Source organism: Vigna umbellata, chromosome 1 (genome assembly GCF_029865625.1).
Source record: "Vigna umbellata cultivar VRB3 chromosome 1, Vumbellata_1.0, whole genome shotgun sequence".
Lineage (NCBI taxonomy): Eukaryota > Viridiplantae > Streptophyta > Magnoliopsida > Fabales > Fabaceae > Vigna > Vigna umbellata.
The window spans coordinates 94,394,933-94,420,345 of NC_142165.1; the positions used below are offsets into that span (position 1 = coordinate 94,394,933).

General features: G+C 35.4%; 1 protein-coding gene and 2 long non-coding RNA genes across 3 annotated transcripts; 2 read left to right on the forward strand and 1 right to left on the reverse strand.

Annotated features, from left to right (window-relative positions):
• Positions 1–1,013: 1,013 nt before the first annotated feature.
• On the forward strand, positions 1,014–3,894 carry LOC148206860 (uncharacterized). Its single transcript, XR_015786534.1, has 3 exons — positions 1,014–1,448; positions 1,548–1,635; positions 3,367–3,894. It is a non-coding gene; the product is annotated as an uncharacterized LOC148206860 (long non-coding RNA).
• Positions 3,895–7,788: 3,894 nt separating this feature from the next.
• LOC148206861 (uncharacterized) lies at positions 7,789–10,491 on the forward strand. Its single transcript, XR_015786535.1, has 3 exons — positions 7,789–8,229; positions 8,329–8,416; positions 10,148–10,491. It is a non-coding gene; the product is annotated as an uncharacterized LOC148206861 (long non-coding RNA).
• Positions 10,492–18,530: 8,039 nt separating this feature from the next.
• LOC124822214 (NAC domain-containing protein 7-like) lies at positions 18,531–24,617 on the reverse strand. Its single transcript, XM_047294195.2, has 4 exons — positions 23,891–24,617; positions 21,703–21,885; positions 21,298–21,569; positions 18,531–19,520 (listed from the first exon to the last, which is right to left on the reverse strand). The coding sequence occupies exons 2-4, from the start codon at positions 21,860–21,862 to the stop codon at positions 18,876–18,878; spliced, it is 1,077 nt and encodes a 358-aa protein (XP_047150151.1). The 5' UTR covers positions 21,863–21,885; positions 23,891–24,617; the 3' UTR covers positions 18,531–18,875.
• Between the last annotated feature and the right edge of the window lie 796 nt (positions 24,618–25,413).

Genomic DNA, 25,413 nt, shown 5'->3' on the forward strand with positions numbered 1-25,413 from the left:
AAAATATTTATAAAATATTTTTGGTTTTTGTAAGAAAAAATATAGTATAATATAAAAATATATACTATATTAATTCAGAATTTTTAATTATATTTATGAATTTATAATTTAAAAATATTTATAAGTCATGTAATTTGAAATATATTTTTATAAAAATATATTTTGAACTATCAAATTTATAATTCATAATTATTTTTTTAAACTAGCTTCTTTGGAATTAACTTATGCATTTATAATTCTCAATTGTGCATTCTAAATTTTTATAACGAAATATCTTTTTGAATTTTACAATCTAAAAATCAATCCATTATAACTACGGATTCAACGATTCTAAATGTTGCAACTTTCTTATAGATTGAATGATTTTACAACTTTGATGAATATGAAATCATTATTTCATATTATTCTATCCGAACTTCTTTTGTTGTGCAATCTAAAAATAAGTAAAAAAAAATCAATAACACCTCTCGACATATGGTTAAATCCTTTAAAACAAAATAAAAAACTATCACAAAAAATTTAATTAAGGTAACATTTTCAACAATACTCTTAGCCAATTTAATTTCCAGAACAAGAAACCAATGGAAGTTGAATTAATACTAAAACAGAAAGGACAGAATAGACATTTTCAAAAAATGGGGGTGTTAAGGAAAACATAGGAATGGAAGAAGAAATTGCCTTATAGTAACGGAGAGATTAGCCCGTAAGATCCAATAAAAACACTGAAAATTTGGGCTTCTCTCTTTACAAACCTTGTACTGGGTGAGAGCTTTCTTTAACTCTGTTAGTGTTATTAGCCTATTTGTTTTAAAATTAAAGAATAGGAATTTTTACATTATGTAGATTGATATTAGATTTTGTTATATTCAGTTCTTAGAAGATATTTTACTTGTTGGTGACTAGAACTTTTTATTTAATTATTTTTAATTAGTTCATTTGAAAAATATTTGATGAGAATTGTGAAACCCTTAATAATTAGCTTAAATAAATCCTGACACCTCACCCTTAATGCGTGCCACCTCATTCCAGCCATTAAAAACCCACTCCCCAAACTGATCCCATTCCCCTCTGATGTGCACGAAGAACCACGCCCATCATTTCTCTGAAACATTAAAACGCACTAAACTCTGCATGCACACACGCCACTTGTCACGTTGGAATCTTCCAAATCAGAGTTTGGTGTGCATGTGGCAACCTGTGACACGTTCTTCCAATTGAACGTTGGTTTAACAAAACCAGACTTTTCGAAAACCCTCTCTCACTTGCACGAACTCATCTTCAACCTCTGAACTCACCCTTTCACCTTCTCCCACTTCTCTCTTGAACCAGTGAACTTCCTTTTACTGTAAAAACTCATACTTCTTCTCCAATCACGTTTGCAGCACCGTAGGAGTATTCGTACTGCAGTGATCTTCATTTTGGACCGAATAGAATTTGAATCCAACCTGGTAAGTCTCCCTGCTGTAGTTCATCCTTAGGTTTCTGGAAAAATAGGGTTTTAGTTGCATGCAAACTCTTATCTTGAGTGTTCTGTAATCCGTGGTTAGATTTTGTTCTGGAGGAGTCAAGAGTATAAGGAAAAGCTTGTTGAACAAAGCCATTTCACATCTAGGACAAACTTGAATTCCAATCCGGGTAAGGGAAGCTTATATGTTTAATTTATACTATTTGATTTATGATCTGAGATTCATATAAGAAAAACATGATGTTTGAGTATTTAGAACGTTTACTGATATCTGATATGTATTCTGGTTTGGATGGATCTGTCATGAACTGATACGGCTTATATGAATTTTATTTGATGATGAATTTGATTTAAATGCATGATTGAGTTGATTATGGATAAATGGAGAATGGTTATTGTGTGGTTGGAATGATTTAAATGTTGAAATTTGCATGATGATGGTGTCTGAAGGGAATTAAATCTGGAAATGAAAGTATAAAGTTGAAAAATGGAAATCTGGAAAAATTTCTACTAAGTGTGAAAACTCTGAATTTCTGATCATTCTCTGTTGCTAAATGACGCTCGTCACTGTACGGTCTTAGACCGTTCGGTTTTTGGTTAACATGACTTAGATTGGAATTCATTCATTTGGAATGAATTCTGCTCGAGAACGAGCGTCCCCCAATTGAGTGAATGAGCGTTCGTTTCTGCTCAGTATAGATAAATATTTAAAACTTTATAAATAAGTGACGTTCGGCCTTAAGTCGAGCGTACGTTCTCATTGACGTTCGGCCTCATGTTGAGCGTTCGTCCTTATTGTCGTTCGTCCTTATTGTCGTTCGACCTTATATTGAACGTTCGTTCTACAGAGTGTTCGGTCTTATACTGAAGTGCTCGTTCTAAGTTGAGCTCGGTTTATACCAAGCGTTCGTTCTGATTGTGCTCGGTCATTGACCCAGCGTTCGTTCAAGGAGGGTTCGGTTACTTTTTATATAACTGAACGCTCGTCCTTACCATTGAATTCTGAGAGAACGTAATTGGCGTTCGTCCAAATTGTTAATGAACGTTCGTTCTTTGACTGGCAGTGTTGTTTTTTTTGAAATCAATTATATTGATTGTTTATCTAAACATTTTCTTACGGGTTTTATCCTTTGGATTCTACCTGGATTCTTTACCTTCAAAATATTTCTAAGTATCATCCATATCTTTTAAAGATCAGTATTTTCAAATTATGAAGTGTTGAAACGTGTTAAGTGAATAAATGGTTCGTTTCTTTTGTTCAGAAACGAGGATGTAGGAGTACTGTAACATGTTAAGTCCTGTTGATTAAGTGATGAACGTTCGTGGAATTAAGAGAGTGGAACACGGAATGAAAATGTGAATCAGTGAACTGTTTAATATGGTGAATGATATGTTGAACGAATTATTGGAACTGGATTTTATTAGCGTTCCAAGGAGGAACGTTTTTGATATGATTGATTATTGAGTTTTGTAAAGTATGACTGTGGGCATGCTAATGCTGGCTTGGTCCATCCTGATATTCCGTGATACTCATCTTCACGTAGAAGGGAGTAGTCATGCGTGGGAATGGCAGGAGGCTCTATTCCTTAGGGGTACTTTGGATAGAGTTAACCTCGAGTGGCAGCTGTCGAGTGTAATACAGTTACCACACCACTCGGGTGCACGGACGCCTGTAGCTACACGGTTCATACAGTCCGGACGGTCTGTCGTTTATACGTATCTATATGATTGTTAATTGATGAGCTTACATGTTGAATGTGTGGATTGATATGTAACTGTATGTGTTGATTTTATAAATTAAATATTATAAGCTTACCCTTGCATTTCCTTTGTGTTGTCTAATGTCCATGTATAATCCGTCTTGTCGAAATGCAATGATCATCCGTTGTGGATGTGAGCAGATGGTGGTGCATCCCTTGAGCAAGTACTGGAAGAAGAAAATTTGGAGGATGCCAACCTTGTGGACGTTGAAGTAAAATTGGAGCAGTAGGGATTAGTTCCGTAGTAGCAGCAGTAGTTAATTTTGGGTGTGCTGTATTCTGGCAGCCTGTATATAATTCTGCAGATTTTTGTTCTTGCAGATCTGTTTTTGTATTTTTGCTAAAATTCTGAACACTGTAAACTCTACTGTAAGTTACTGTACAGTACTGTTTATTTATATAAGTGCTGTTTTCTTTTGGAGCAGCTGTTAATTACGCAAAGACTGTTTACTGTTACTGTTAATTGTGATAAATTCTGAATTATAGTGATTACTGTATTTTGGGATGTTACATTAGTGGTATCAGAGCAGTTTTGTTCTTTTAAGGACAAGTAGGGTTATGAGTGCACTATGTTTTCGTTGTGTGCTTGTTATATGTTTAATGAGTTATTGAAGTATTTAACTCTTGAACAATTCTAACGTTCGTTTTCTGATGGACCAGAGAACGAATGGCTCCTAGACTTCCTCCCCCACCTCAGCCTAACGAGCCTGACGCCCCCAACAATACTAGGATGCTGGAGGCAGTCATTGAGAGACTGCAACAGCAGAACACCACCTTAATGGAGCAGAACGCAGCTGCTTTGCAAAGCTTAGAAGCCGCACGCGTAAATTCTGAGGCCACACAACGCCAATTAATGGAGATTATTGCAGCTACAAGAGGCACACCAGGAGCCTCTTCTTCTAACGCTGCCCCGCCTACTGCAGAATGGAGCTTGGAGAGCTTTCTTCAACATCATCCCTCCAAATTTAATGGAAAATGCCTTCCTGATGAGGCAGATCATTGGCTGCGGGACATTGAGAAGATTTATAATGCAAAGAGGTGCCCTGACGACAACAGATTGGCGTTCACTGAGTACTTGTTGACTGGTGAGGCCAGCCACTGGTGGACGAGTGTGAGGGCTATCCTGGCCGACACTCATGCTCCTATCACCTGGGAGGTTTTTAGAAACAAATTTTATGAAGAGTATTTCCCAGACAGCGTCCGCTATGCTAAGGAAGTAGAGTTTCTTCAGTTGGTGCAAGGGGGAAAATCTGTATCCGAGTACACAAATTCTTTCAAACAGTTGTTGAGGTTTAATACGATGGCCACTAGTGAAGAGTGGCAGTGTAGGAAATTTGAGAATGGATTAAGAAGCGATCTGAAGGTGTTGATATCAAGTTTATGCATTCGGTCATTTCCTGCAATGGTGGAAAGAGCCAAAGTATTGGAGAAGAATATGGCAGAAGTGGAACGACAAAAGAAGCAAACACAGGTGATTAGAGGGCCGATTGTATCCAGGGGTACTGCCAACACGAGAAGTACTCCTTACGCTCGTCCAGGTCAGTCAAATGCAAGTGGATCACGAGCATTAATCACTGCCGGACAGCCAGGAAACGTCACTTGTTTCCAGTGTGGAGGGCCACACTATCGTTCATCTTGCCCTCAACTCACGGGAGGAAAATTCTGCACGAAATGTAGAAGAAGTGGGCACTTGGAGAATGAGTGCAACATGGGTGGACGAGCTGTGTTGAGGCCACCGAATGCTGGCAGAAATCAGGCTAGAGGAGGACGAGCCCAAGCAGCTGGACGCGTGTATGCGATTACTGGTGCAGAGGCAGCCAATTCAGGTACACTCATCATCAGCACCTGCCTTGTGTTTGGTACCTCTTGTTGTGTGCTGTTTGATTCGGGGGCAACACACTCCTTCATATCGAAGGCGTGCGTTGATAAGTTGGGAATAGCTGTGAGCGAGATGAATTTTGATTTGGTGGTGTCAACACCGGCTGCGGGTGAAGTTAGGACGTCTACCATGTGTGTTAGATGCCCTATTGAGGTAGAAGGACGTAGGTACAAGGTGAATCTTATCTGTTTGCCTCTCAAAGATTTAGAAATAATTTTGGGAATGGATTGGCTCAATACCAATCGCATTCTCATAGATTGTGGCAAGAAGGAGTTAGTATTTTCTGAAGAAGATGAGGAATGCTTGGGAGTGACACTCGGTCAGTTAAAGGAAGACATTATGGAAGGCGCGGCTTGTTTTCTCATCATGACACATGAGGACCAAGAGCTGGGAAATTTGAAACAAAAACGAACGTCTGTTGTGGAGGAGTTTCTGGACGTTTTTCCAGATGAGATACCAGGGTTGCCTCCTGTTAGAGAAGTTGAATTCACCATAGACTTGGTGACCACGGCAGCCCCTATATCAGTCCAGTTTCATAGAGGGGTTTGCCAAGATAGTGGCTCCTCTTACTAGATTGACTAGAAAGGACCAACCATTCGCTTGGACTGATCTATGTGAGGAACGTTTCCAGGAGCTGAAGGTGAAACTAACGAGCGCGCCAGTTTTGATTATTCCAGACACGTCCAAGCCATATGAAGTGTACTGTGACGCTTCTCACCAGGGTCTGGGCTGTGTGCTCATGCAGGAGAGACGTCCAGTAGCGTACGCGTCTCGCCAATTAAAGATTCATGAGCAAAATTACCCCACACACGACCTAGAGTTGGCAGCAGTCGTGTTTGCATTGAAGATTTGGAGGCACCACCTATACGGATCAACGTTTCAAGTCTTCAGTGATCACAAGAGCCTCAAATATTTATTTGATCAGAAGGAGTTGAACATGAGGCAGAGGCGTTGGCTAGAATTTCTAAAAGACTACGAGTTTGAATTGCTTTATCACCCTGGGAAGGCCAACGTAGTTGCGGATGCTTTGAGCAGGAAGGCAGTACATGTCTCGGCTATGATGGTGAAGGAGCTGGATTTGGTGGAGAGCTTCAGAGATCTAAGGTTGCAGTTCGAATTAGAACCGAACAGCATCAAGTGCTACAACCTTAGAATATCAAGCAATGTGTTTGATCGTATATGGATGAAGCAACGTGAGGATGAGGAGCTGGGGAAGATCTTTGGCGCACTCGGTACAGAAAAAGCCAAAGAGTTTAATGCTGGAACGGATGGTATGTTACGTTACATGGGCAGAACGTGCATTCCTAATGATGGTGAACTGAAACGGATTATATTGGAGGAAGCACACCATAGTCGTCTTAGCATACACCCCGGTATGACTAAGATGTATCAAGATCTTAGGAAATCGTTTTGGTGGCCTGGAATGAAAAGTGATATAGCACGTTTTGTAGCTTCCTGCCTGACATGTCAACGTGCTAAGGCCGAACACCAACGACCAGGTGGTTTGCTTCAGCCACTGGAAATTCCTGAATGGAAGTGGGATAGCATTTCCATGGACTTCGTGACTCATCTACCACGAACGGTTAGGAATCATGACTCAATATGGGTGATCGTGGATAGATTGACGAAGAGCGCACACTTCTTGGCCGTGAATCTGAAGATGTCAATGTCTAATTTGGCCAAATTGTATATAAATGAGATCGTTCGTCTGCATGGAGTGCCCTCAAGCATCATTTCTGACCGAGACACGAGATTCACATCTCGGTTTTGGCAATCCCTGCAAGGCGAGTTGGGGAGCAAATTGCAGATGAGTTCAGCATATCATCCGCAAACGGACGGCCAGTCCGAACGCACCATCCAGACGCTAGAAGATTTATTGAGGACGTGTGTCCTAGACCATTTGGGCGCATGGGATGAGATTTTGCCTCTGGTGGAGTTCACGTACAACAATAGTTTCCAGTCTAGCATTGGAATGGCACCGTTTGAAGCTCTCTATGGGAGGAAGTGCAGAACGCCACTTTGCTGGTTTCAAGAGGGAGAGAACGTGCTAACTGGACCTGAGCTCATCCAGCAAACAACCGAGAAAGTCAAGTTGATCCAAGACAGATTGAGGACGTCCCTGAGCAGACAGAAGTCTTATGCGGATAGAAGAAGGAGGCCATTGGAGTTTGCTGCAGGTGACCACGTATTTCTGAGACTAAATCCAATCACTGGAGTAGGAAGAGTTGTGCGTCCAAAGAAGCTGTCTCCCAAGTTCATAGGGCCGTATCAAATATTGAAGAAGATTGGACCAGTAGCCTATGAACTCGCATTGCCTCCTCAGCTGTCAAATTTGCATCCAGTCTTCCATGTGTCTCAGCTCAGGAAATACATAGCCAATCCCTCTCATGTCTTGGAGCTGGAAGACATTCAACTGCGTCCAGACCGAACGTTGGAGCTACAACCAGTCCGCATTGAAGATGAACGTACCAAGCTGCATAAAGGAAAAGATATTCGTTTGGTGAAGGTAGTGTGGGATGCTAAGACTGGAGATTCAACGTGGGAAGTGGAGAGTGCAATGAGAGACTTGTATCCACACTTGTTCACGGGTAGGTTCTAAATTTTCGAGGACGAAAATTTTTGTAGTTAGGGAGAATGTGAAACCCTTAATAATTAGCTTAAATAAATCCTGACACCTCACCCTTAATGCGTGCCACCTCATTCCAGCCATTAAAAACCCACTCCCCAAACTGATCCCATTCCCCTCTGATGTGCACGAAGAACCACGCCCATCATTTCTCTGAAACATTAAAACGCACTAAACTCTGCATGCACACACGCCACTTGTCACGTTGGAATCTTCCAAATCAGAGTTTGGTGTGCATGTGGCAACCTGTGACACGTTCTTCCAATTGAACGTTGGTTTAACAAAACCAGACTTTTCGAAAACCCTCTCTCACTTGCACGAACTCATCTTCAACCTCTGAACTCACCCTTTCACCTTCTCCCACTTCTCTCTTGAACCAGTGAACTTCCTTTTACTGTAAAAACTCATACTTCTTCTCCAATCACGTTTGCAGCACCGTAGGAGTATTCGTACTGCAGTGATCTTCATTTTGGACCGAATAGAATTTGAATCCAACCTGGTAAGTCTCCCTGCTGTAGTTCATCCTTAGGTTTCTGGAAAAATAGGGTTTTAGTTGCATGCAAACTCTTATCTTGAGTGTTCTGTAATCCGTGGTTAGATTTTGTTCTGGAGGAGTCAAGAGTATAAGGAAAAGCTTGTTGAACAAAGCCATTTCACATCTAGGACAAACTTGAATTCCAATCCGGGTAAGGGAAGCTTATATGTTTAATTTATACTATTTGATTTATGATCTGAGATTCATATAAGAAAAACATGATGTTTGAGTATTTAGAACGTTTACTGATATCTGATATGTATTCTGGTTTGGATGGATCTGTCATGAACTGATACGGCTTATATGAATTTTATTTGATGATGAATTTGATTTAAATGCATGATTGAGTTGATTATGGATAAATGGAGAATGGTTATTGTGTGGTTGGAATGATTTAAATGTTGAAATTTGCATGATGATGGTGTCTGAAGGGAATTAAATCTGGAAATGAAAGTATAAAGTTGAAAAATGGAAATCTGGAAAAATTTCTACTAAGTGTGAAAACTCTGAATTTCTGATCATTCTCTGTTGCTAAATGACGCTCGTCACTGTACGGTCTTAGACCGTTCGGTTTTTGGTTAACATGACTTAGATTGGAATTCATTCATTTGGAATGAATTCTGCTCGAGAACGAGCGTCCCCCAATTGAGTGAATGAGCGTTCGTTTCTGCTCAGTATAGATAAATATTTAAAACTTTATAAATAAGTGACGTTCGGCCTTAAGTCGAGCGTACGTTCTCATTGACGTTCGGCCTCATGTTGAGCGTTCGTCCTTATTGTCGTTCGTCCTTATTGTCGTTCGACCTTATATTGAACGTTCGTTCTACAGAGTGTTCGGTCTTATACTGAAGTGCTCGTTCTAAGTTGAGCTCGGTTTATACCAAGCGTTCGTTCTGATTGTGCTCGGTCATTGACCCAGCGTTCGTTCAAGGAGGGTTCGGTTACTTTTTATATAACTGAACGCTCGTCCTTACCATTGAATTCTGAGAGAACGTAATTGGCGTTCGTCCAAATTGTTAATGAACGTTCGTTCTTTGACTGGCAGTGTTGTTTTTTTTGAAATCAATTATATTGATTGTTTATCTAAACATTTTCTTACGGGTTTTATCCTTTGGATTCTACCTGGATTCTTTACCTTCAAAATATTTCTAAGTATCATCCATATCTTTTAAAGATCAGTATTTTCAAATTATGAAGTGTTGAAACGTGTTAAGTGAATAAATGGTTCGTTTCTTTTGTTCAGAAACGAGGATGTAGGAGTACTGTAACATGTTAAGTCCTGTTGATTAAGTGATGAACGTTCGTGGAATTAAGAGAGTGGAACACGGAATGAAAATGTGAATCAGTGAACTGTTTAATATGGTGAATGATATGTTGAACGAATTATTGGAACTGGATTTTATTAGCGTTCCAAGGAGGAACGTTTTTGATATGATTGATTATTGAGTTTTGTAAAGTATGACTGTGGGCATGCTAATGCTGGCTTGGTCCATCCTGATATTCCGTGATACTCATCTTCACGTAGAAGGGAGTAGTCATGCGTGGGAATGGCAGGAGGCTCTATTCCTTAGGGGTACTTTGGATAGAGTTAACCTCGAGTGGCAGCTGTCGAGTGTAATACAGTTACCACACCACTCGGGTGCACGGACGCCTGTAGCTACACGGTTCATACAGTCCGGACGGTCTGTCGTTTATACGTATCTATATGATTGTTAATTGATGAGCTTACATGTTGAATGTGTGGATTGATATGTAACTGTATGTGTTGATTTTATAAATTAAATATTATAAGCTTACCCTTGCATTTCCTTTGTGTTGTCTAATGTCCATGTATAATCCGTCTTGTCGAAATGCAATGATCATCCGTTGTGGATGTGAGCAGATGGTGGTGCATCCCTTGAGCAAGTACTGGAAGAAGAAAATTTGGAGGATGCCAACCTTGTGGACGTTGAAGTAAAATTGGAGCAGTAGGGATTAGTTCCGTAGTAGCAGCAGTAGTTAATTTTGGGTGTGCTGTATTCTGGCAGCCTGTATATAATTCTGCAGATTTTTGTTCTTGCAGATCTGTTTTTGTATTTTTGCTAAAATTCTGAACACTGTAAACTCTACTGTAAGTTACTGTACAGTACTGTTTATTTATATAAGTGCTGTTTTCTTTTGGAGCAGCTGTTAATTACGCAAAGACTGTTTACTGTTACTGTTAATTGTGATAAATTCTGAATTATAGTGATTACTGTATTTTGGGATGTTACAAGAATTAAAACCAAATGAATTTCATATTATATGGAATATAACAAAAGCTAAATAAATGTATTGACAGGAATGAATGAAAAGAATAAAGAAAAACTAAAAAGAAGAATTTCATAAAATCTAAATTCAAGTAGAAGTTTGTTTGGAACTAAAAGAAAAATGCTACTATATTTTAAAGGAAAAACTCGTTTAAGTCTTTTTTTTATCTATAATTGGTAAGGTTAAAAAGAATGGAATAGAATTTGAAGTATTGTTTGTCTGAACTAAAAAAAAATAGTTATAGTAAATGAAAATGAACTACCTTTTCGTTTAATATTTGATAAATATTATTCATGAACCAATTTCAGTTTTAATCTTTGGAAGTTTTATTTTCTACTTTTCATTAATTTAAATGAGAAGAAGGGCTTGTACGCTTTTCTTTACCAAGTAATTAATTTTATCTTGTACTTTACTCTTGTATTCTTATTAAATATAATATTTTGTTTTGCATAAACTGATAGGTGGTGAAATGCAGGAACAGCAAGAGCAGCTTGCACGGAAAGTAGCTTTGAGTAAGTTGAATCATTGAACGAAAGCCCACAATGACAGAGTCAAGAAAACCCTCAGTCTCAGTCTCAGTCTCAGTCTCATGTCAAAACCCAAGATCTCAACAATCATGTTGCTTCGTCTTTACAACACCCTTTCTTTTCTTTCTGTCTTTTCACATTATCTTTTCTGAGTTCTTTCTTGCCTTTCAAGTGGATTTATAAACTACCAATAACACAAACAGTGAATTAGTTGTCTCCTTTTGTGTGATTTTTCCCAACATGTCACACAGCTAATGTGCCCTCTTTGCATTACAGTTTCATGCTCATGGTTTTGGGATTACATTCTTTTTTTACTCCTTCCAAAGTAAAGGGACCACCACCCAGCTAGGCCTGAAGTTTCTCACCAAGTCTTGTTGTAGCTTTCGTCACCTCAAGCCTCAAAGTCTTCTCTATTTTATCATTTAGCATGCATAGCATGATCCACCAATAATATCGTTTGTCTTTCTGCTTCCGAGTATTTTGTACGTAGTACTGTCTATGTACTACATATTTTTATGTAATCTACGTATATTAATTACTTCTTTTTACCCTTTTCTTCCTCAATCATTGCAAAATGAGTTTCTTTTCTCTTCGGTGGCTCAGAAAAGTAATGGTTAGGAAATATATAAATATGCGCCCCAAATCAACGAAAACCAGACAACCCTTTATACCTGGATATTTTTTCAGAACACATGAATATGATTTGGTGTGAAGGATGACACCAAGTTTGAACTTGTTATATGTATCTATTCCCTTAGCATGGCAGTCAGTTCATCTTACTAAGAAAAATTTGGAGTTGGTGGCTGACAATGCTCTATTTGGTGACAAAATTCATGAAAACAAAAAGAATAAAAGAAGAGAAAGGAGGAAGGAGAAAGAAGATGAACAATGTTTATAAGCACATTTTACCCATAAATTTTTTTGTCAATAATTATCAATGGATAATACCAATAGATTTTTTTGTTAGTAGTTATTGATAAATTTTGTCTACGAATTTTTTGTCAATTTATCTACGAATTTTAAACATTACTGATAAATTTTGAACATCGATAATATAAATTTTTCTTGTAATGTGACAAATAAAATCAAATTTCTCATTATCAAAGAGGAATATCCATTGTAAAATATTTTTTGATGCTTAAATTAATAAGAGAATGTATACTATGTGTAATTATAAGGCTTGTAGACCTTATGAATTATGTTGTAAAAACAAAAAATATCCAAAGAATAATAATATCGAAAAATATAAGAACTTATTGATTATATATCAAATTAAAAAATTAATAACAATAATGCAATATTTTACATAACTAATCATATATTATGTTGATATATGACATTAAAAGATATTATAACGTAATCAAACTATTAAGATTTAGTTATATATTCTGTTAATATATTATAGTTGTAACAATAAATATATTTTAGAATATTATTTAACCACTTTTAGGTTAATAATATTGAATGGATCTTGTTGGGCTATGTTACTTAGTATATTTGTTGGGCTGGGTACATAATAAGTCTCCCACGCTCGAAAGTTTTATTAACATAAAGGGAATGCCTGTTGCCATTATAACTGGCCCTTTAGCTGAGTTGTAGCCGACTTTATGTTTGCAGGTGGATAAACCATTTGGCCAGGTTATATGTGGTCGTCTTTGACTTTGCAAGTTGATTGGTTGTTCAGTCGAGCTTTAAAGGTCGTCTTTGACCATGGATGTTATCTTGAGCACTTTGAATTATTGACTTAGGAAGGATTTGATGCGGCTTATTTGAGCAAACTTTGTGTTGTCAACTTTATGTTACCAATGAGGAGCATTGGTGTCTTGAAGATATTATGGTTTTGATGATCCTACAAGATGAAGAACTTGAAGACTTTTGTTGTACTTATTTTAAAAGCATTTTGTAGAATTAATTGTATAGGAATTACTTTGTTGATGTAAGAACACTTAGAAGTTTTCCTGTTTAGAGAGTCTTTGCGTAGATAATCGATTATTGGATATGATAATCGATTATCATGAGCCTCTTTGGAAAAGAGTTGCACACGCAAATAATCGATTATTGCTCAGGATAATCGATTATTCTAGTCTGAGTCAGTATTGCCCAAGTCGCGCAAATAATCGATTATTCCCCAAGATAATCGATTATCACTTTTTTGAAAACCCTATAACAGACACAAATAATCGATTATCACTTATGATAATCGATTATCACTGGCAGTTTCTGACCCTGCACGAACCTGGGCTTATAAATAGAGGTCTTCACATCTCTTAGAATTTAACTTTTCATTTTGAGAGTATTAGAGTTGTGTGCCTAAGGGAAACTCTTAGTAAGTGCAAAAGGAATCTATGCCATTTTGAGAATACAGTTTGTCTGAGGAAGTTCTCAAAGTGATAGTGTGCTCTTGCCAAGTCTTGTGAAAAGGAGAAGCTCGCGCTTTGTGTGTCAAAGGTCGGAGTGGTTCTCTTCAAGTTGGCTGAGTTGTCTCTTCCGGTTCGTTTGTTAAAGGAAGGTTCTTCCGTTCGTTTGTCGAACGAAAGGTGCTCTCGTTTCTTAATCTTTACTTCATATATTTTTATAATTGACCGAACAAGTTCTTTGCTTTTAACAATCTGTATCGTACTCCTATTTTATATTTTCGCTACGCAAAATTGGTACCGGTTGTTCCAATACTTTAGATGCCCTCTGAGCGCGTTTAATTTGATGTTACAATATAGGTAGCCTAAGGTATCACCTGAGTGGGCTTAACTTATGCTATCGTCTAGGTAGACTCAAGTGTCACGTTTGTGGTTGTCACTTAGATAACTTGGATGTCACGTTTGCGAGCATATGTTATTGTGTAGATAACTAGGGTGTTGTGTTGGCGAGCGTTAAATGATGTTACCATCTAGGTAACATGGGTGTTGCCTTTGCGGACTTATGTTATCGTCTAGATAACTTGGGTGTCGCATTGCAGGCTCTAATTAATGTTAAAGTCTAGGTAATTTAGATATCACATTTGCGAGCTTTAATTGATGTTACTGTCTAGGTAACTTGGGTGTCACGTTTGTGAGTTTTTGTTACGGTCTAAGTAACTTGGATGTCGTGTTTACGAGCTTTAATTCACGTTATCGTCTTTGTAACTCGGGTTTTGTGTTTGCGAGTTTTTGTTACTGTCTAAGTAACTTAGGTGCCACGTTTGCATATTTTAACTGATGTTACCATCTAGGTAACTCTGGTGTCGCGTTTGAGCGATTTCAATTACCATCTAAGTAACTAGATGTCTCGTTTAGGTTACTGTCTAAGTAACTTGGTGTCTTGTTTGTAGGCTTTAGGTTACCATCTAGGTAACTTGGGTGCCACGTTGTTGTTTTTGACTTATGTTATAGTCTAGGTAACTTGGCGTCTAATTTGACATATAAAATTGATATGGTAATTTCTATTTTGCATACAAGTTTAGATATTCTCTTTGCACTTATATTTTATATTTTGTAATTTTTCCTTTTGCAAATAAAATAAATGAATAGTGTCATTATTTTTTCCTTTTTTTATAATTATTATTATGTGTTTACTTTTGTTAAAATAATTTTTATAAGAAAAATTTATCGAAATGCAAGTATTAATTTACTTAGCAAGGGACTGAGGCATTTTAAAACTTTGTGTGGAACTAAACAAAACGATGTAAGTTTTGTTACCCTCATATGAGCTGAATAACATGGTCCAATACAGTATAAATGTTTTTATAATAATCCTACTTATTCAGGCACACACGGCATCGATGAATGCGCATGACTTGGTTGTTTTGGCTTTAAGTTGAGGGCGAGCCCTAGTCTATAATTTCTCTCCACTCTATTGTCCCCAGGAAAACATGTGAAGCAATGAAAAGATAAACCCTAATGAGGTAAGAACCAGTAAGAAAGTAACACTTGATAAAGTTCTGTTTGGGTGCTCCCTCCTCATCCACACTGGTATGATATGAGAATCCTTGTGGCAAGCATGCTAAGCTCTTTCACACTCCTCTCTTTCTGTGCAAGTGATGAGTCTCTGACTATGAGTTCAAACATGCATCATGATTAGGTTTATGGGAGCACGCCTAATCATTGTGTCGTTCCATTACTTGAAAGGAATTTCGTTTGCTTCTTTAATTCACTCCGACACAAGAATTTTAACCTGTCGTCAATATTCAATGACAGCCACACAAACAACCACTCGTTGTCCTTGAATATCATTCGCATATATGATTGGTTGTTTAAGATTTGTTTCGACATCGGTATATAAAGCAACAACTTTTGAAAATTCCCGTCACTCCGGTGGAACTTTTGAATAAGTTAACTCCTCTTCTTTCCGACCAGTTATGTTGAAACATTTTGAGACTTGTCTGACAGCTTGCAGTTACTCAAAGTGGCACGTTATGCAAAGAAAAAACTTGTTAGATGGAGGAGTGTTTTGACAGAGAAGCTGAGGAGCCATCTTTGAGCTATTCATGCCCTGAGAATGGAACGAAATATGTCTCTTAGTGAAGGTAATATTTGTTTGATATAAAACGGCATTTTTGGATTCAGGAGTTCCTGTAATTGGTACATGTCCCAGACCTTGTTATGATCATATCTTCGTTTTACTTTGCATTGAACTAAAACTTGTGATTTTTTCTCAAAATCAGTTTGGAATAGCTTCCAGACTGTGTTCTTAATTGACTACTTGGATCATATTGGATCTCCGCTAACTTTTACAGTTCAGTTGATTTATAGCTATGGTTTTCATATTTTGACATTGATACGACAGAAACGTTTGATTGACACCATTTCTTTCATTTTATCATAGTTTTTTAGGACATTCTATGTACTCACTGTGACAGTGAGCGTGTATTACTAGTGTGAAAGTATGCATCGAACATCTTCTTTAGTTTAGTTTTTCTAAGTTATTAGTGTGAATTTTTTTAATGTAAACTATTAAAACATTACTATAACATGATTGAGAACCAACTTAACATATCTTCTACGTTTTCTGAGTGGACGACACTGCGAGTGTATTTATTATTTTCAGTTAGTTGGCAATAATAATCTCAAACATTGCTTATTTTTTAAAATACAAAAAAGGTAATAATCTATACATTGAATTCTGAAATTTGTTTCTGCCTTAAAAACTTTTATTCTATGACAGTTAAATTGTCACAAAAATTTTACCCAGTTTAAAATTATTTGAATTTTATTCAAACAAAAGTTGAGTCGAGTAAATCCCACTTATAACATAATTTTTTTAGTAATTTTAAAAAATAAACTATCCCAGTAAAAAAGAGTTTACCCAACTTAGTGTATGTTTGGATATACATTTTTCGCCGTTTGCGATCAGTCTAACACTTCTTACTATAATTTCTACGTTCTACCTTTTTTTCTGAACTAGAAAATATTGTTTTAGGGAAGTCATATTTTGAAACCTTCTAAATTAAAAGAAAACCCTCTCGGCAACAATATAATAAACTTATATTTCCATTATAACATTATTATTTGAAGTTATTAAATCAATTTTATTTTTCTTGTCAAAATATCATCACCTATTTATTATACTCATCACGAACTAATTCATAATTGAGAAATGATATTTTACACACATAAATTTTTATATTTATTTATCTTTTTATTTTTTATTTTTTTTTAAATACAAAAATTCATTTTTTTTATGTTATTTTATTTTTATAGTATATGTGAAATAAATATAAATGTACTTATGCTTTTAAAGATTTTATCCCACACAATGTTTTTTAGGCGTTGAGCTACCAGATTTATCGTATCCTCATAAAGATATGTATAAGTTTGACTTCTGATAGAATGACTGCATTAACAAATAATCTTACTTTTCTTGGAGAGTAATAATCCTGAGTTTAGCTAAAAACGTGTTATCTCAATAGGTACAGTACTGCTAAGATCAACTCAAAATTTATTTTTTAAACTTGGGTAAACTTTGACCCGACTCCAACATAAATACTTTCTTTCCTTTTCTTAATTGTAGTTTTTTTTTAATAAAAATATGTTTATCTTTATTTATCATTTTCTAAATTTTCAGTAAATGTATACTTTTAATTTAATTGATTTGAAAAGAGAGAAGTTTGTTAGAATAACAGTAAATATATATGTTTTCAGTATATAATGATAATTGCAGTTATATTTAACCAATTGCAATTATGATTATCTTAAAATATATTTAAGATGTAATTTGATAACATAATTTTTATAGTTCTTTTTATTATGTGTTAGAAAACTTGTGTAGGATGCTTTAAAATATACTTATAGCTAATACTAACAAGAATTAAATTCAATAATTCAAATTAAATAGAGTAATGAATTAATATTTTTTTCACCTTTCTTATTTTTATTTAATATAAAACTTAGAGTCGTATTTGAATATAAAAATCATACTGTATTTATCTAAAATGGAGCATGAATGGTCATATTACTAATAAATTTTTCAAAAGATAAATTTAACAAATAGACGTGCATATGAGCCAAATTCAGGAGATAATGTAAAGTTTGTTATATTGATTTAGAGGGACTCATTATAATTAAATCTCCTGTACGAATCCCCTCAATAGATCTATCAAACTATAAATGATTCCGAATTGTTATATTATGTTTGTCATTTTCTTCCTTTTTTTTTTCTTATTATTTATCAAAATATAACAAAAATATTGAAATGAATCCCTCAAAAACATATATAGGGTCAAACGCAGGCACAAGAGGAAAAGGAAAGTTATTAGATCGTATATAGAAGTGTATAATAATAATGGTATACCTTTTACAGCCTAACGCAATCCAATACGAGTTCGCAGGCTATTTAACTCGTTTCCGAGTTATTTTACGAAGCATTTCCTATAAAGTGCAGATATGACAGAATATATGTTAACTCTAAGAAAACAAAAAAAAAAAATGCATCTTTAGAAACAAGAAAAATATACAAAAAAATAACCAATAAAATTCATTTGTTTACTTTTCTTGGATTGATTGAGTCGTTTAGCATTTCCCAACATGTTCGACACAGGTATAGTTCTTCACACTTCATAAGATATTGTCGTGGACCAAAAGCTTAATACCACTTCAAAAGTCTTTCACCAATAAGATATTTATGTATATATAAACACGTATCTGTGTCTTTTTTTAATGGATGTAAGACTTTATTTGTATCCCAACAACGCGAATATAGATTATGGTTTTCAGTGAATGTCAGTGATTAATCTCTTTAACTTGGTGTTTAAAGTTTCACATCTATTATGCCATACAGAAATTGTACGCTTGCAGAAAAGAGATATAACAGTAAATTCTAAACTAGCACAGTGGAGAACGTGTGTGTATATGTAAGAAGCACATATATGGTTTATATTCTCAAATCTTCATACCTTCATTCTCACACTTCTGGATTCTGATAGATCCAAGTAATTGCCTATTTCAAGTACAAACTGAATACATATCAGTAAATGCAAAATTAAGCTGCAGTAAACAAATAACTTTTATCATTAATGCGCAGAAATCTTCCCACCATGGATCACTTTCTGCCGTAGAGAGTAGAGTTGACCTTGAAGCACTATATATAGGAGAGATGAATTGCATCTAATAAATGGATGCATTTCAGCCCATACTCTAGCTTCCAGAGGTTCAACAACTAATGGTATATATATATATAAAACATCTGGGTTTATTATGTACAACAACCGGGAGAAACACTGTTGTCTTTTTTTTTTTTCAACATTTACTTGTACGCACTTCCTATAATTAGTATTATGCATCATATATCTTTCAGTTACTATATATAATATATATTTATAAACTTTCACTTCCACAGGTCAATCTGGCAACTGGAGGTAGATGTTGAAGCATATTCCTGAGAAATTTGCTCCTTTTTGGATCCATTGGTTACCACAGAAATTTGTTCAGCCACTTGGAAAATAGGTGCATTGGAATAACTGGTCTCCTTGGAAACATCTTGGTTGTGACTAAGCTGAGAAGCAACAAATTTGTCAAGCACTCGCCAATCTGTGACTTGGTCAACCGCATTATCATAGAGGGAATTTTGACTTTGTTGGTGGCAGTATTGTATCTGTTCTTCCTGAGAGAGTGATGAGAACTGCAAGGTGCTTCCGTTGTTTTTGTTGTTGCTGGTTTCATAAGCAAAAGGGACAACTGAGCTGCAACTCAAACTGGGTGCTGAGTGAGTTAGTTTGGGGCTTTCAAGTTGCGGAAGTTGGAGGAATGCATCGTGGGGTATGTTGTTGTATTGCAATTCCATGAGCTCAGGTTTGCATGGGTGGTGCTGATGGTATGATGCATAAGGCTGGGAAATGCGCCTTGGGGATTCAAAATCTTGCATGAAGGAAACTTGCTCATCGTACCAACAGGGTGACTGATCATATTCTCCCACTTTCTGCATTGTAGTCATTCGCTTCTTGAACACTCTACACACAACCCATCCTTCTTCCTGAACAGTTTAAAACTATTAAACCCTAACCAATTTAAAATATACTTACTTAGGTAACTACAGAATGTCTAAAAGATGAACAACATATTGGTTTAACTAAATTGGAGCTCTCAGTTGTTGGTAATAATATACTATTATTTTGTAGCAACTTAAGATGAATATTATGTGTGAAGTTGAAAATGCGTGCAAATTTAAGCAGAATATATGATTTTGTCTGAGGCAATTTCACAGAAGAGGATGTTATATGCATGTAACTTTCAGCAGAATATTGTTTACCTCACCAAGAACTAGAAACATTACGTTAGTGTTGTAAGAGATTATTTCCTTGAGTGTGAAACTGTTGTTTTAACACTATTCATATATTATAGAACATTGATATTGGGTATGAAACACCCAACAAAGCAATTACTGGCCTTTTCCATCAATGAGTGGTAAGGAAACATTTTAACTTTAGCATTACTCTATGTCAGCTGAATCTTTTCGGTAGAATTTTTATTCTGTTTGGATTTATGTTTTTTATTTTATTTTAAATAGAGACAACGTAGTTTTGAATAATCCAAAATCTTATGTGAACTATTCAAAATCCCACTGTTAAGCTGAATTTAATGAGCATTCTATATGTATTTAGGCTAACGCTAGATAATGGGGGAAGGAAGCAAATAGGCTTGCTGGAACGGTTTTATGATTCAACCAAAGGTGAGGTTTGGTTCTAGTTTTCATCTAAGAAGGAACTGCATTTATTCTCAAATTAGTGTACATTGAAATTCTTAATACTCTATATTATTATATTTATTTGTTTATAAACAAAAGGTTCACATAATCCAGTTGAAGTCAATTTAACGCAATTTTCCAGTTAACAAAAATCCACATGTACCTAATTAATTTTTAAAATTTGTGAGATTTAAAGTGTTTTATTAACGTAATTAATAGGCTTCATAATTGTATATAAGAGGAGGACATACATTTAAAGTGTTTTTAAATCATACAAAAATGTTAAGGGGTGAAAAACACTTTCGATTTTTATAAAATATATATAAATTTGATTTTGAATCTGTTTTGTTAAGTCCAACTATTATACTAGACCTTCTAGCAATAAAGCTTATCATGACTGATCACGTATGCATTTAGAACTTATATTGTTTAACATTACATCCTACTACTTAAAGTAATCTTTAACATATTTGCATGCATAAAAATAATAAACAGTATAGCTATAAGAGTAGTTTTTAAATCTTTGAAATTTATGACAATTTAAATCATTAAAAAAATTAATTAATTAAAAATATTTTTTTAAAATTTATAAGAATTAAAAATAGTTTTTCTTTTTTTATATTTATAAGAATTAAAAATATATTTAACATGGTTCTATATATAACGGGTTTTGCATGATTTCAGCCATGCAGAATAATTTTGTCTTACTTATTAGACAATTTATAGAATACTTGAAATCACTATGAAAAAATATCTATTCCGAACAGTAATTGGTGAAACAACATGGACTTGACAGCATGTAGTGAATAAGTAGAAAAACAACAAAAAAGGAAAAAAAAATCCTGATATTTTATTCCAGCAATACTTATATATTTGAATTTTGGAGGGATAGTTTATTATTTAAATAAAAACTGTGATATATTATTAGATGAAAATTATAAGAAGCAATAAGCTAATGAATAAAAGTTATTGAGTAAAACACGAATGAGTAAAGATTATAAATCAGTAGAAAGCAAACCTGAAAAATGTAAACAAAAAAATGTGTTTGAATTTGAATGGAAATTACCGGAGGAGTTCCATTTTCATTAGTTTCTAGCCTGTACTCATGCATGATCCAATCAGACTTCTGTCCATTTGGGGCTCTTCCTTTGTAAAACACAAGAGTCTTTCTCATGCCAATCAGGCAATGCTTAGAGTATATTGCCTTGTCTCTTCCCGTCGCTTTCCAAAATCCTGCTTTTGTAGCTCTATTCGTGCGAGTTCCAGTTGGGTATTTCTTATCTTTATGACTGAAGAAATACCAGTCACTTTGTTCATCTGTTCCTATTTTGCATAACTCTGTTTACATCACACAACCAAATATCATTATCTTCCACACTATATAACGTATTGCATCTTCTTCTATCCATGCATCTACGTATTATTTCCACGCAATGCCTTGCTTAATTATAACTTTGTAAGAATTACGTACCTTGGAGATCCCATGGTTCAATCTTATAGAGATCTACATCTTTGATCACATCTAGATCAATCCTTTTAGACGCTACCTTCTTCCTAAGGTAGTAACCTACCAGTTCTTCATCGGTCGGATGAAACCGAAAGCCTGGAGGTACATGCGAAAATGTGTTCATTTCGGCTCTCAAAAAATTATAACCTGTATTTGAGAAAAATTAAAAAAACAAAATTAATAACACTTTCGTTAATAAACATGAGGTTTAACATATTTTCTCGTCATACAATGAATACTATTGCTACTACTTATAATTTCACGTTCAAGTTGACCACTTCAGAAATGATAATAAGCATCAATGCTATGCAGGTAGCAATATATATATATATATATAACACACACACACGATACATTGATCGTTTGGTAGAGAGACATGGTCAAGAATAAGAACATAAAATGATCCAAACTCTTATCCTCCCGACAAAACATCAGACATGCTTTGTAATAATCGAAGTAAAAAAAAGGTTCAAGATAGTTTAATGAGTCTAAATAATAATAATGATAATAATAAAGGATTAACGATGTTAAAGAGTACAAACAAAAGTGGAAAAGCAAAGCAAATGCCTTAGACACTACGTAAAACAGTTGCTTTGTTTCTATATCTATCTAATGAACGTTTTATATAAAGCAACAAGATTGAGTTACCGATAAGTCAGTATATTAACAAGCAAGATAGAAAAACTGGCTAGTTATAAAACACGTCCTTTGAAGCTCTCAAAGAAAGAGGAAAAGAAAACGAGTAATACAAAGTCAGTATGAATTAGCTGTGAAATTGTACTGGAAAAGCACATGTTAATTCTTCTTCCACTGAATTTCTGTGCAATGTGTAATATATCTTTATTTGACAAAATCATAGACTTCATGCTATAAAAAAGGCGATAGACTAATACATGTATTGAATCAACAAAATTCCTAATGGCAGCGCCAAGTCGTACATACTGTAAAACTTGGAATTTTTGCAGTAAATCATGTATGATTATCCAGCATTAGGGATTGAAAAAAGCATCGGATTAACATTCTTCATTCATACATGGACAATAAGAAACCACTTCTAAGCATCCCAGTCTTCGTCAAACAAATCTGCTCCAAAACTAAACAACTTTACGCCATAAATTTTTTTGAACTATACATAAAATTTCTCACCTTTTCCATGTTCATATTTTCAACGCCGAATAATATGCTTTTGATTAATTAGATCCAAGGAATGGACTCGGAAAGCAGAAGAAATAAAAGAAGAATGAAATGAAAAAGAAAAAAAATACTAAATATGAAGAGGATATTCCTACACCCCCGCACACATCAAATTGAAGTTATAAAAATGAATAAAAGAGATGATAACAAAAGTGAAAAGAAAAAAAAAAACTATTGATGGCCTGAGTAATCGCTTCAAGAAGAAGCCATAGGAGATATTCAAGAACTTTACCTTGTGAAACGTTGACTCATTTTCCCTAAAGAAGAGAAACTAAATTAAGAAGGTGCACACGGCAGAGAGGACACACTTTTTACAAAGCAATTATGGGGTGGTATGAAGTAGTGAATGATGTTGTATGCTGTAGCACCAAACTTTCAGCTTTTCAGCCTACGGAGAGGTTGATAGAGCACTCAAAGGTAGTCACATTTTCATAATGGCGTCATAGCACGACTTAGAAGTTTCTCGTTCAAGCGATTAGAGTTAAAGAAAAAAGAAAACATCATCAATTACCAGAAACAGTGCTTTGTTCAGGTTACACTTGGATATATATGCAAATAGACTTGTATGGTTAGGTGTAAAGCCAAAAAGAAGACCGGCGTGAGGGGTTGAAACCGTGATGTGGAGGTTGGTGTCGATGAGATACAATCACCAACCGAACACAGATCGCAGTCTCGTCAAAGATTTTATGACTTTTATTACCATTTGACTCGGCCTTCTCCTTTGTCTGTCTTTTCTTGTCTCACTTGTTTGTTAAAGGTTAAAAAAATAGAATATATCAATTGATCCACCATTTCAACGCTGCTAATTATTTAGAAACATTCGCATGATAAATGTATAGTAAAGAGCGTGAACTAGAAAGCAAGAAGCCAAACATCATATGATATAACAGATCGATGTGTAGAATGTATAAAGCACTACATAAAGAGGGTATTAGAAAAATTAAGGACAAAGAATAACCTTTATATATTGCTCCCTCTGAGGATATGACTATGTATAGACTCCAAGTACAGTTCTGGAACGGATCTGACGAAACGAAAAACTGGTTCGTAGCACTAAATCTTGAGGTATCTAGGGTTGATGAGAAAGTTGTTCAAGTTCTCTTTCATCAACAACCTTTTTGTCGTAACTTGGTCAAAGGAAATCCAACAGAACCAGACAAAAAAAAACAGCACTGAAAGAAAGGCAGGGAGACACAAGCGGACAAAACAAACAGGAAAAGCAAAGTAGAAAGTTAATTGTTTTCCTCGGGAATTGAACTCAATCTTCTTCTTCTTTGTTCTCAACACTGCTTTGCTTTCACCGGCTGCATCTAGTTTCTACCCGGAAGATGAGAAAGAGATCAGATCCCGAGGATTATTGAGAATGAGAAGAGAGAAAAGAGAAGGAAAGAGGTTTCAGGAGCAGTAGTGGATGAAAGGAAGCAAATATGAGAACCCTAATAAAGCATTCATGAATCCCTCTCTCTCTCTCTCTTCTTATTCGTTTTGGAGGTAGATTGCTGTAAGCTGAGAGATAAAAGGGTGGCGCTAAAACGGCTTGAGAATGAGAGAGAAAGAGAAAGAGAAAGAGATGTCAACCTCTAAGTCGAAGTCCACCCACCAGCAACTGATAGAGACGTAAAAAGAATGATGTGGTGTTAACGTTTGAGGTGGCCGGGACCGCAGAAGAGAAAACACAACAAAGATCAAATCTTGAGGACGAATGGAATGGGGTTCTTTAAGATGCATAAATGTTCAAATATATAATGAATAGAAATTATGATAATGATGGACAATCGATTATAAGGTTTTTATTTTGCTTTGCTTTGCTTAAGTGGTGACCCTTAATGGTTGCAACTATAACATCCTCCCTCCCTCCAAAAGTTACACAATCCCTTTGTCCCCATTTTTTTTACAAAATTACAAGACATTTCAGTAACATGATGACATTTCCCATACAACACAACTTGAAGAATTAGAATACAGAATCAAACTACAAACAGATTTACTTTAAAACTGTTGTAATTACTTAACTAATTTCTAACTGTTAAATTTAAAAGAGCCGACAAAAGACGACCTAGCGAGATGATCCAAATCGCAAACAATTGTAGTTACTTCACTACACTTTGAACATTAACAACTTCTTTCTAAGATTGTCTGAGACAAATGAAAAGTGGCATTAAGAGTATTCAAATTCACTCTAGAGACATCAGAAAATTTATTCTAGATCTTTAACCATTCTTTTGTTAATCTTTGCTGTTGAGGATGTTTCAAATAATCCAACCCACTGCATGGTGCACAATCAGATTTAGAAAAATGTTTAGAGTATTTAGTAATAAGTAATACAGTATCGTTGATTTCTTGCCTCTTGAACTTGTGTTACGATGCTTTCTCCCAAAAGAATTGACTCGTTGCATTTATATACTCGTTTATTAGAAACAACAACTCGATCATGAATAGTAAGAGCTAAGGATTGATGGATTGATTTCAAAAGGTGAACTA